The 13014-nt window shown below is 43.8% G+C and overlaps 1 protein-coding gene across 2 annotated transcripts in view; it reads right to left on the bottom strand.

Annotated features, from left to right (window-relative positions):
- Grk3 (G protein-coupled receptor kinase 3) overlaps nt 1-13014 on the bottom strand; it is a 146467-nt gene that overhangs the window by 7676 nt on the left and 125777 nt on the right. Inside the window, exons 16-21 of one of the 2 annotated variants that reach the window (XM_063226036.1) lie at nt 10386-10452; nt 8967-9062; nt 5673-5835; nt 3297-3433; nt 1405-1440; nt 755-868 (exon numbers count right to left, since the gene is read on the bottom strand). In XM_063226036.1, the coding sequence (XP_063082106.1) occupies nt 755-868; nt 1405-1440; nt 3297-3433; nt 5673-5835; nt 8967-9062; nt 10386-10452 (613 nt within the window). The remainder of the gene's footprint in view (nt 1-754; nt 869-1404; nt 1441-3296; nt 3434-5672; nt 5836-8966; nt 9063-10385; nt 10453-13014) is intronic. The other variant, XM_063226037.1, reaches the window with a different exon arrangement.

Here is a 13014-nt window from a genome sequence, read left to right as displayed (position 1 = left end):
CTGGAGGGAAACACAAACATGAGAGTTGCGACATGTTGATCCATTTGCCAACAGATCCAGTCACGACTAACAAAGCGGGGTGACTAGAGTGGAGGGACCCTCCAGCTGGACCCTGCCCCCCAAGCCCCCTACAACCTCCAGATGAGAATCTCTGCCTTGGATTTCATTACAGATTAATTTTTATTTTTAAAGCAAACACTGTATAACATAACATATTGGGAGAGTTTTGACCCAAGTAAAAAGCACCTCCGCATGTGTGAGATAGTAATGAAGTTATTATTAAAGAGGTGTCAAGTGGGGCTACAACGTGCAAAATGTCACAAGTTCGAGCCCAGCCTGGACAAATTAGTGAGAACCTGTCTCAAAAATAAAGGGAGGCCGCGGCAGGGCGCTCCCGGGCTCCATCCCCAGGACAGGGTGTGTGCAGGCAAAAGCAAGGACCAAGGTCAAGCTTATCGAACATGATTTTCAGGAAAATAAAGTAATTTTCCTTCGAGAAGTCACACTGACAGCTTCATGGTAAGCTAACTTAGTTATTTCACATACTTTTCCCTTCCGTTTTTTAACAATTGCTTCTTTAAAACGTAACTATTAATTTGCTGAAAATCTTATACCTCAGGGATTTCTTGCTGAATTTATAAATGATAAATGATACAGTAAGAAAACGCTGTTACCAAACTGTCAGCCTCACTGAATATTTATGTAACTAAATAACTTTCACCTAAAGAGCAAATAAATAAAAATAAAAACTCACCTCACATTGCAAGATAAACTGCTTCCCTCCTTTTATTCTAAACAAGATGCACTTTTTGTCTTTAATCTGAGTTTCTTCCACAGAGAGAATCTGTTCCATGGTCAGTAAATTTTGCTAACCATAAAAGTAAAAATTATAAGTGATTTAAAGTTGATTTCATGATTTCTTAAGTTATATATAAGTAATGACAGCAAGAACTCAGAACAAATTTAAAAATGGCATTTTTTCTTTGATATTTTACAAGTGAGGAAAAAAAAGCTATAAGGAACATGTAGAAAAGTTCAAATTATAACATTCCAGAAAAAACTACAAAGAAAGCAATGTTTCTACTAGAGGGCAAAAGAGCAAAGTGTTCCCTCCTCACAAACTGGTTCTGCGCGATTTTAGGACTTGTAGGAGCTCCTTGTCCCCCCTCACTAGCTGTTCTTCATATGGTCAGCAGGGGGCAGTGCGTGCTGCAGACGAGTCCCTCAAACCCAGGGTGTGGCTCAGCTGTAACCTAGCAACTCAGAAAATGCTTGGTGATGCTTTTGTGTAAGCTAAGAATATTTTAATAATATCAAAATGATGCTCGAAATACAGGTGACATACTTCAAAGATTGTCAGTGTTATTACATGAAGTAAATGCTATAATGTCATGAGTTCCTTACCATTTTATGTTTTTTTGGATAAATACTCCAGGAATCCTAAATGAAAAACAATACCATCATAAACTCTCAAGCTTTCTTTTTTACTTGTTTATACTTAACAAATAAACCTATGTACTAAATGACGGATCTTTTAAAAACCAAGGAAAGTTTCTGTATCTAACATGATATTAAAGTTTTTTTTAAGTTGCCAATTATCCTGAAAAGTGGGACAATTTAGACAACGCAGTAAGTGAGTAATACACCCAGGTCCACTCATTACCAGGTACAGACTGAACTTGGAGGAGTTACCGCAATATATACTAGCACTTGAGTTAGAACTCAGGAGTCCTGAAAAACAGTCTTAGTAATTGCAACTCAGACCCAGACCTATCTGGGTCTGGGCATTAATGTTTTAAAAATGACATTTATGGCTCAAGTAATATTGAGAAGATCGTGTTGCTTTTTAAAGGAATGCGGTACACACAGTCACAATCATTTGCACCAAAATGGCAACTTCTCCTGCAGGGATTAGAAAACAATACCAAGTCCAAAGCACAGGATCTGGGCCTCGCACTTCCCTACTTTTGTGTTTATCTATTTTTGGTATCTTTAAGATATATGTTAACAATCAGGGAAATTTGTACTGTGGGTTACGGTCTCCCCTCTCTCAACCCTTCTCCTTATTTACAAAACCATTGTTTCCAAATTTTTCCCTCTATTCTTTTTTTCTTATCTTTTCCTTCCTTTCCCCTTCCCCTCTCCTTGATCCCTTTCTCATTTCCCAGTATCTATTGTACATTTTGGTCCTTATTTACACTTTCTGTTTCTCACATCAGAGAAATAATGTGGTATTTAAACATGGTGTGATTTATTTCAGTTAAGAGTATGGTCCTAAGGTGCATCTATTTAGCCAGAAATATCCCAAGCTTAGCTTTCTTTATGGCAGAGTAGTACTCCATTATATACAAAAACCACATTTCTTTATCCATTCATCACTTTTGACTTCCAAGAGAAATAATAGGCAGTATTCCCACCACCTAGTACACAAACTCTGTGCCTGACACTGGAGACCACTGTCCTCCCCAGCGTAGACAAACTGCCCTCCCTGAGGGTTGGCTCCTTGCATGGGAACCAGCCCAGGCTCCAAACACGGTAGCCACTTAGTAACACCACCTGAGTTGTCAGTAGATACAGCCAGAATTAGAAAATTTCCCCTCTTGTTCATCAGCGTGCGCTCTGGAAGTGGCCCTAGAGGGTGCTGTGTCCTCCTATGGAACCCATCCACACAATTCCAACCAGGTGAGGGGGAGGTATGGTTTGGTGACCTCACCTCCCTGTCAAGTATCACGAGTGACACTTCATCTGACTGACATGAGAGACCGAGTGCACGGCAGACTGGGTCCCCATCCCTTCACACTCACATCTGTCCAGCTATGACCTTTGTAGTGCACTAAATAGACGTAAGTTTGTGGGATTTTTTTGGTGTGTGTGTGTTTTACAGTGCCTGGCCTCAGATAAACATATAAAAATTAGAGTAGCCCTCCTGATTTCTGTCTCTCTGGTTTCCCACAAGAGGAAACAGGCTCAGAGAGGCAGTGGAGAGGGCTCCACGTCTGGGGGCATTAAGTGTGGATGGGAGCCCGTCTGGCCCCCTTTTCAGCTGTCCGCTGCTTGACCTGCCAACTCTCAGCCCACCTGAGGGCTCGGGCCCTGGACTGGGTTTCCTCTCAAAGACACTTGCCGTTTCCAGAGACTACACGGCCTGATGTCTTCCGGTGAAAGTACGGCTGCTACGATCTTGTGATACACAGTGAGACACAGGGCTTAAGGGGTGCTCTGGAGAACGCGCGGGCACAGGAGGTCACCTCGTGCCCAGCCTGCCGGGGGCTGCGCTGGGCGCGCCCAGGACTCACCCGTGATTCGCCCTCTCCTCTCCACTCAAGCCTGTTCGGGAAGAGGTAGAAGTAGCGGCGCTGCCACTGCGTGAGGAAGGGGTTGCCCAGCTTCAGCATGTGCCCGTGCATGATGCAGTCCTTGCCCAGGGCGTAATCTGAGGGCGGAGAGAGCGAGAGTTACCGCGGCCGGACCTTCTCAGTCCACAGGACGGCAGGCTTTCGGGAAGGCCACCCCTCTGTAACGCTACAGAAACCACCGTTTCCACTCTTAGACGTGTCGGAACTGAGCGTCGGAACTCAGGTTTCCAACTCCTTCTCCACTAACGTGTTACACGGCTGATCCTCAGGATTCCAACGAATTTCCCATGCTCATTTATTCCTTGGAGAGGTCCAATGTCATTCCAAACCTTTTAAATTTTATTTTAATTAACTTATTTTTACTGTACATAAATAATGAAGAACAGAGAGTAAATCTGAGCTCCCTCCAAGTACCTTTGCCCTTTCTGAGCACAGAGATCGGCCCTTTACTCTTTCAAGCCATAAATACTACTACAGTGGGGACTTTCTGGTCTCAGTCAGCCCAGGGGATACAAGGTCAAACATGGCTCATTCCTCAGCCATAGAGCAGGCTTGTTCCTCAGACACACAGCTGTGTACAGAGACAAGTCACGCTCAAGTTGAATCCTGCTACCTGTTTGAGATACTATCTCTTAAAAAAAAGATGAATCTTTAGCCTTCACAGAAAGCTTTATGATTGTATTAAAATCAGTTGGTCACTGACATACTCATTCATCATTCATTCAACATGTAGTCTGTAGTCTGTAAAAGCCCAAGTGCTGGGCATATTCTGGATTCAGCAATGTACAAAAAAGACAGAATCCTGGCCTCATGGAGCTCACAGTCTAGTGTGAGCTTCAGACAATAAGCAAAGAGGCAAAGCCATGCTAGGTCACAGGAGGGTAGAGTACTCGGGAAAAAGCGGGGCAGGGCGGGTCATGGGAACCAGGTATGCCATGAGGCACTGCCATTTTCAATCTGGAATCATGCTTATCTTTCCAAAGTATTTAAAATATAAGTATCTTCTCTCCCTCCCCCCAGAGATCTAAGCCTACACTAGATTTTTCTGTAGAAAAATTTCTGAAATCATCAACCAAGGTCTAGTTATATATATAAAGTAGTTACTATATTATTTAGTAATACATGAACGTCAGTTCACTCATTTGTTCTATCTAATTACAGCTCTAATTAAAGAATACATTTTAGCAGTCATTAGGATCCATATTTTTCCCAGATTTAATTTGTCAGGATCCTAGGACCATCATGGCAAATGACTGCCAGTACAAGTTTTCTGGGACATTTGTCACGGCAAGCGTATACCAGGGAGACCCCAAGGGACAAGTACTCTGAGCTTGCACATAAAGGCTTAGAACTGGGATGGGGTGCAGTTAAAGGGGTGCAGTGCTCCCTTGTTATACTCTGGCAGCAACCACACAAGGAGTAACTCTCCCAGAACTGAAGCCGCTGTTCGAGGCAGGTGATAAATGCCCCTGGGAAAGTGTCAAGAAGGACCAGAGGCTCCGACACCAAGAGGCTCCACCAGTGTAACCTCCAAATGGAATGCAAGTGTCTTTGGTCCTTCTTATGCATATGTTATCTCACCTTTGTAGAGTCTTAGCTGAGAGGGAAAATGAGATGACACCTTACCTTGATCATCAGCTATAGTAAATTTAAACATCTTATGAAAATAAATAAATCTTACACAAACCAAGAGTAACAATATTTAGTGACTCAAGAATGAGTGATTTTTGATACTTGATGTTGTTTTCCATTTGGAAATTCTCTTCGGCTACTCCTTAACACATTTTGTAACATAAATGTACTCAAACGTCTCCCTCCTGAAAAGTGACAGATCATGCCAAGTTCCTCCCCAGGATCCTATCCATGTCAGGGGCACAGTGCAAAGTGAATGTGCAAATCCATCTTCAAAAACTTGCACTTGCTTGCACTCTGAGTCACTCAAGACGGTGACAGCAGAACATCCATCCTGTGCCCTGAGTGGCGGCACAGGGCACACAGCAGCGAGGTGAGCCCTGTTCCCAACTTTGCCTCACTGCATCCACAAGGAACGAGCTTCCTACCTAGCTCCCAGGACTCTCTGATGGTGACTCAGGAAAGGAGCCTGGCTGGCTCAATACAGTTTTGTTTACATGTTGACTAAAGACTTTGAAATATTAACTGAACTCTCCTAATCCACACATAACTAAAATAATGATCAGCATTTTTTTCTCTGCTGGAAAATACTTTATGACCAAAGTGATTTTCTTTTTAGCTTCATAAGAAATTGTGAAAATTCACTGCATTTAAAAGGTATCAGGACCCATTAGCTCTTTTTACCTTCCTCATGGCCAAGTTGCTTATTTTTTGCTCTCTTCCTGGCTTCAATTTTATCAGTGTCTGTGTTTACTGCTTCATACACTGTCTCCGTCACTTCCTGCTGCCAGCGCTCAGAGATGACTAATGGGAAGTTCCTGTAGAGCTCTTGGTCGCAATCAAGCAGCTTATTAGGAAATCAAAATATTTGTGATTTAGCATATTTTCAAAGACAACAGGTCAGCAGCACTACACCCATGGTAACCATCACAACCATACACAGGAGGACAGCTAGCAGACAGCCCATAATCACTGAGAGCTTTCAGTAGTGACAATCTCCACTGACCAGGACCCAGGCCACTGGAATTTAGGGTCACAAGTCACTGGCACCTTGCTCGATGTGGGTCAGGTAGACTGGGCCTCATCTTCTGTTCCATCTTCACAGTATTTTTGTCAGTGAAAACTAACATACACATTGTTTTACTGAAGTAGTAAAAGATTCTGGTAACTAAATAAAATTTTAATTATCATCAGGAAATATTATTTATAAATACAGGAAAACAGGTCTGTATAGTGATAGTGTTAGGAACAACTATGTACTTATTACAATATGCTTATCATATGAGGGCTTTCCAACCTACCTCCAGTTAATCTATAAAGTTAGAAAAACACAAAGTAAACCAGGCTGAATTTAATGTCCCCTGAATCTTCCAAATAAACACCACAATCATGTGTATAAATAGAAGGCAGAAAACACATGGCATTTAGGCAACGTAGCTTCCAAAAATTGCCGTAATACAAATTACATTTAATGATAGCATTTTTCTTTTCAATGATTACTCAGCTTCTTCAAAGAGTCTTCATTCTGCCCTTTTAGTGAGACTGCACTTTGAAAATGAGTGGAAAAAAAGTTGTTTTAGCCATCAGAAGGATGGCAGAAGGCTGACAGAAATACATCCTGTTGGAAGCACAGCCTCTTGAGAGACTTGATGTCCTCCTTCACACGCTGTCTTCTGTCTGGGAGAGCAGCCAGAGGGGCACAGGTGCTGAAGGGAGGTATTCAGAAGGAAAAGACAGCACAGGAGGTGGTGCCTGCCTGGTGCCTCAGCAAATCAGGGAGCACAAGAAGCCACTGTCCTGTTGACCCCTCCAGGGCCGTTCCCTCTCCAGTCTGACCGTCTGGCATAACAAGGTCCCATCTTGTGGTCTACTGGACAGGCAGAACTTTGCCCCTTTCCAAAGCAGGCCCAGAGCAGAGATCCTCTGGAGCTGTGGTCTGTGATCGGGACCAGTGTGTGAGTGGGAGTGAGTGTGTGCTGGGAGGTGAAGACATCAAGCCTGCAGGTGCCTGTGCTGGGCACACAGGTGCAGATGCACAGGTGCACATCAGGAAAGGGTGTGGCCCAAGCCACATTTACCTTCATATTCTTTGGGTTGCCTAACAAAGTTAATGAACAGATTGTTTTGTAAGATGTAGCTTGGATGGATGTGGTGCTCATGCTTATAATGTCAACTTCTCAGGAGGCTGAGGCAGGATAGTAAGTTTGGCCCCAGCTGGGCAACACAGTGAGACCCTATGTCAAAAAATGAAAAGCGCCCTAGGGATGTAGCTCAGTGGCACAACACCCCTAAGTTCCACAATAAACAAACACAGGCCTCCACAGTCAAAGCTGTGTCCCCGCTACTTCTGACTTCCACCTCCACCTGTCCTTGTCCCCCAAACTACAGGGGTAGTAGACAGTTTGTCAAGCGCCGACTCTGTGCTTAGGTCATCTCATTTATGCTGACAGCGAGCTTGACAACAATACCACCCACTTTACAGGTGGGAAAACCTAGGCTCCCAAAAGGTTCCTGCTGCCAAATGGCAGGTCTGAGGTGAGATCCCACATAATAGTTTTATTTCTGGTCCCCTGGATGGGGAGCAGCACATATGATGACAAGGTTCTGTCACAACAGCAGCAACCCCTTAAACGGCTGGCAGTGGCTTGCTCCCCACAGCCCACTGCACTGCAGGCCTTGCACTCCTGACAGCTGCTGACCACTGACGCTGCGATGACCAGTGATGCCAGGTCTGGGCACTGCTGTCCCTGGGACAGCTGTGTCCCAGATGACACGTATCTCTGAGCTGCTCAGCAGCTCCCTACCCCTGCCCTATTCCCTCAGCTCTCCCCACTTTGCCCGGACCCAGCCCCATGTCCTGGATGCTGCTCCTGAGATTATTCCACTGGTCTTTCTGGCTCAGCCCTCCTTTCGTGATGCCACCACCAGCCCTACCCAGCTGCTGTCCCTTTCCCCAGCCACCCACCCAAGCACCTGGCATTTCTGTGCCACTTCTCCCCTAACTGCCTACGTGGTGTCCTGGACGTTTCTAGCAACAACTTTTGCTGGGCCCTTGCCTTTTACAGCCCTCCTTTTCTTTACCCCTGACAGGTGAGTGTTACCACAACATGGCAGTCTTTGGTGGGAGGAGGTTCTTTGTGGGACAAATGCAGGGATCTGCAGAAGAGGATAATAGCAGGCAGCTGAGAAGAGATGGGGGTTCAAGCTGGTGGGGACACCAGAAGAAGCTGTCAGGGCTGGGACAGATGACAGTGTGACATGTAGTGATACACTTTGTCTTACCATTTTAAAGACAGTGATTTTTCTCTCATGACTCACCACATGTAATTATGTCTTGTCTCTACTTGGAAAAATAATGATGTGAACAGAAGTTTGAAAAATGCAGAGGATGATGTAAAAAACGGTGATTATTTCACGTTTGATTGACAAATGCAAAATGATTCATACCGACTGCATTTTTCATCCTGACACAAGGAGATCCAAGTACCTATAAGGATCAAATAACTGGCTCTTTTGCACTAGGTGTAATATATTTGAGATCAGAGTTGTTTTTCCATGCTCTATATATCTTCAAGTTTTCTTTCAATCACAACATTCCAAATCAATAAAAATTGGACCATTTTGTAATTCACTGAAAATAAAATTATTAGTACAATGACACCTTGCACGGTTTCCAGCTAATTTAGATCTTTTTTCTCTTTTTTCCCCTAGCACCAAGAATTGAACCCAGGACCTTCCCACTGAACTACATCCCCGTTCTTTTTATTTTTCATTTTAAGGCAAGGTCTCCCTGAGTTGCCCAGGCAGGATTCTAATTTAGGACTTTAAATTACAGAGTCTCAAATAGGGATATTCATTTGTAAGCTACATTTTACAAAGAGCCCAATTCTAAGATAATCACTAAGTTAACCAATTCCCAACCAAAACTTCACACATAAAATAAAAAAGAAAATGAAACAAAAACTGTCCAATATGTACCTTAATGCCTTTAGTATCTTCTTCATCAAATGAGCCAATGTCAAAAGCATCCGCAGCATTGACTTCTCCCCGGGGAGGAATCAGGGGGGGTGGGTACTGGAAGAGCCAGAGAAGCAGGGCACAGTTACAAGGGGCCCTTATGCCCCGCTCCCCATTACGCAATCTGCTTGGCTGAGCAGTGCCCCACTCAGTGCCCACAGCCACACTGCACGGTCACACATGAGCCCTGGTAATGAGGAATCCCCGGGAAGACTGCTGATGCAGGCAAACTGAAGGAAAAAGACTCAGTCCAAATCCGAAATCATTTTTAAATAAGATGAACTTCCAGACTGCACACCCCCACCTCAGTTTTGAGGAAGTGCCTGGTTCCAGACAATGGCTGCAACATGCTTTGGACCTGCTGTGGCCACACAGAGCTCCACCACAGAGTCATCTGGCAGTGCCACTGAACGTGCGGCCATGCACAAATTCTAATCCAGCAGGACTTGGAGCTCATGTGCCCCTCACTAGGGAAAGTCCTCACTCTGCAGGGCTGAATTCAGGTAGAAAGGAGTCCAGGAAGATAATCAATATTTTCAAAAAATTTAATTTGAGGTGTTTCCTGTATTAATGAGATTAATGCTTCAATAAGGAAAGCGGCTGGGGTATGGCTCAAGAGTAGAGCACGTAGCATGCACGAAGCCCTGGGTTCCATGTGTAGCACAAAACACATACAAAAATAAGAAATAAGGAAAGGGAATTATGCGGATATAAAAACATACTAATTCTTAAAATTATGTGGTGCTGGGCTTGCAAATATACATAAACTTAGAAGTGTCCAGAATATTTTTTACATAGCTCTGTGTAAAAATATGGTTATATATTGAGCAAAGAATTTAAGAATATGAGCAAAGTTTCGATTACATGGACTTTTGGTAAATTTATAGAAAAGATATTTTTGGAAGTTTTGTAGTTGTCCCTCAGTAATTGTAGGGAATGGGCTTCAGGACAAGCTGGACACCAAGATTCACACATGTTCAAACCTCTCATCTACAATGGCACAGTAGTTGCATACGACCTATGCAATCCTCCCATATACTTAAATCATCTCTAGATTACTTATGCTTAGTACACTGAAAATGCTGTGTAAATAGCTGTTATGCTATATTGTGTGGGAGGAATAATGACAAGAAAAAGTCTGCACATCTTGGGTACAGATACAGTTTTCTTCCTGCATGTGCTCCACCATGGGGCTGAATCTGTGGATTTGGAATCTGCAGATACAAGGAAGTGAGGAGGACGAAAGCTGCCCCTTAGGAGTTGGCCACTTAGGTTGCAGAACTCTGTGCAAACGGGAAGCTGAGTGGGAACCCTGGGGAATCAGGAAGCCAGCAGTATGGAGAGAGAGACAGAGAGGAGAAGGGGGAGGCTAAGGGGTACCTTTTGTAGGTAGACGTGCTGCCAGTCGATGCCCTTGAAGAAGCTGTGCTCTTTCACTTCCTGTGCGCTGATGAAGAAAGAGAGTCCTCAAAGTGGTGAGTGTGCATTTGGAAATACAACAGAGACTTTGCAAAAAAGGTCTCCTGTTAAGAACACAGGGATTATTTCCAGCTCTTTAAGGAAGCAAATAAAGAAGGCTTCTTTCTGAGCAGCACAGGAAGTCTTGAAATGTTTAGAAATATTGCAGGCTGCACCTGGAACATGATCCTTTATGTGGGACGCTTCTTCCAGTTTGTGCTAATGTAGAAGTTTTCACAGGTATGACATATACATATGTCTGTTTCACATATCACATGGAGACACATGTTATATGTAAAAACCTTGAAGGTGGGCAGAATATGCCTATGTATGATAATTACATATATGTATATATATGATAATTATGTGGCTGTTAGAATGTAATTTATGTAAGAATTAAACTGGAGATCCACAAATTAAAGAAATTTATGGCAAATGACTACAAGTCTGATGAAGAAAATAACATGAAAATGATAGGAATCTGAAGCACCAAGTATTTAAGCGCAAACTAGAAATCTAATAATATGGTGTATGCCAAACTCGATTAGAGGTTAAAACAACAAATTTCTCCTAGGTCATAACTAAGACATATTGCATGCAGAACCGAGGTTGCAAGTTGAGACAAGGGCCATGTCCCTGCACCCCCACCAGGTTCCTCTCAGGCCAGTCTGTATCACACAGCTCAATGCTGTTCCTCAGCTCCATCCTCCACAGGTTCCCTGAGGCATGTGGCCCAGTCCAGGCTCTTTTCTGCCTGTATTTGTTTTTTTTTTATTCTCATATCTCCATGACAAGCACTCTGGCTCCAGAAAGCCCATGTATCCAAGTACCCTACACACCTTGCTGTCAGGTTGTGTGGACGAAGGAGTGTGACTAAGGGCAGAGTGGCAGAGCTGCTCCCCTGGGGACAGGGTCAATGCACTGACTTCCCAACTCATCAGGGCCTGTGTGTGTGTCTGGGGGACACAGGACTAGAACTCAGTGAAGGGCGGCTCTGACCCTGGTGTATGTATGAGCATGCAGCACACATATACACGCCCACAGCCAAACCTCCTTATTGGGATGATTAGGAGGGTGTAGAATTTCTGAATGCTTCTATTTCTAAGAAAAGAAATTTGCTGAAGATTAAAAAAAATCAGTTAAGGATGAACATTGTAAAAAATCAGAAAGCAAAACAAAGAACCAAAGGAAAGATAAAAGATAAAACACAAGATCAGGAGCATCTGAGAACATTCAAGAAATCCCAACATTGGGTTAATAGGGGCTCTAAGAGAAACAGAGGAAATGAAATGTCAAGTTAGTAAAGTAAGAGCATTCTTCACACTGAAGGACAGGAGTCTTGGAACCGAAGTGCCTGACGTCACGAGGGATATGTTAGCCGAGCTCAGTGACCAGCACTGCTTGCTGGAGGGCAGTAAGGCACCATCTTCAAACTTTTGAGGTAAAAGTAATACTGATTTTGCATCCTCTATCAGGCGTGGAGAGCAGCCATGTTTGGAGACAGCAGGAAGACATTTCAAGTAACTAAGATTCAGGAACTAGGGTCTCTCATAATCTCTCTTGAGAGCTTGTTTGGAGGTTCTGGCAGGGGAGTGCAGCTACTTATATACCCTTGACCGAAGAATGGTCCTCCTCTATCGGGGTGGTCTTTCCCTTCAGCCAACCATGCAGCTTCGGGAGGGACACATGTAGATCACTGAGGGAGGAAGGGGACACCCGCCTAGCCTGCCAGATAGCTGAATCAACCCTGGCGATCAATGGGGTGACAGGTGTCGCAGCCAGATCGCCCTCACGTCCTCTTCTAGATCTTTGTAAGGAGTGACTTGGGGATAAATCCTAGTTAGAAGGGAGGGACCCTGAAAACCAGAAAGCATGGGGTCAAGTAAATGGCAATCAAATGAGGAGCATGAGAAGGAATGATGGCGACTGCGGCTGGGGAGAAGGGTGAGGCGGGTAGAGAGGGGAGAGAGGAGAAGGGAGAAGACGGGGAAAGGAGAGAGGAGAGAGCTCTGTTTTCAGCAGAGCTGGGAGAATGAGTCCACCATAAGAGAAAAATAAGGGAAAGGTGAAAGCATGCAACTCTGACACACACACAGACCTTAAGATAGATTAAGCAAAAGTAGAAACTATGGAACGAACAACATGGACACACTACTTCTTCATCTGAAGCAAACTGATATGCATGCAAAGCACAGAGACTGATTTTTGATTCACTCTGCTCAAGAACAGAGAGAAAACCATGTCAACTTGACATGGAAAAAATAAAAAATAACATGACAAAAATGGATGAGAGAAGCAGACGATGAATGATAAAATATCAAGATTGCTCTCCTCCCCCAGCATCAAGTGGGGTTTCCAGGGACACTGTTCACTGTTGATGGAAAAGGCACAACTGGCTAAATATATAACTTAAAACTATAAGGTAAGCATAAGAACCAAATAAACTATTTCAACTCTTGGGAGGTGAGGAAAGGAAGGCTGCAAAGAGTGTGGCAAGTAAGCTAAATCTTCATTTGTTACAGGAAGAACAGGCAGTCTCTTACTGATAAGT

This window comes from Cavia porcellus, unplaced genomic scaffold, assembly GCF_034190915.1.
Source record: "Cavia porcellus strain 051 isolate PalLab524CR breed Dunkin Hartley unplaced genomic scaffold, mCavPor4.1 scaffold_16, whole genome shotgun sequence".
Classification (NCBI taxonomy): domain Eukaryota; kingdom Metazoa; phylum Chordata; class Mammalia; order Rodentia; family Caviidae; genus Cavia; species Cavia porcellus.
The sequence above is the reverse complement of the archived record's forward strand: the minus strand, read 5'-3'. Positions and strand labels throughout refer to the sequence as shown.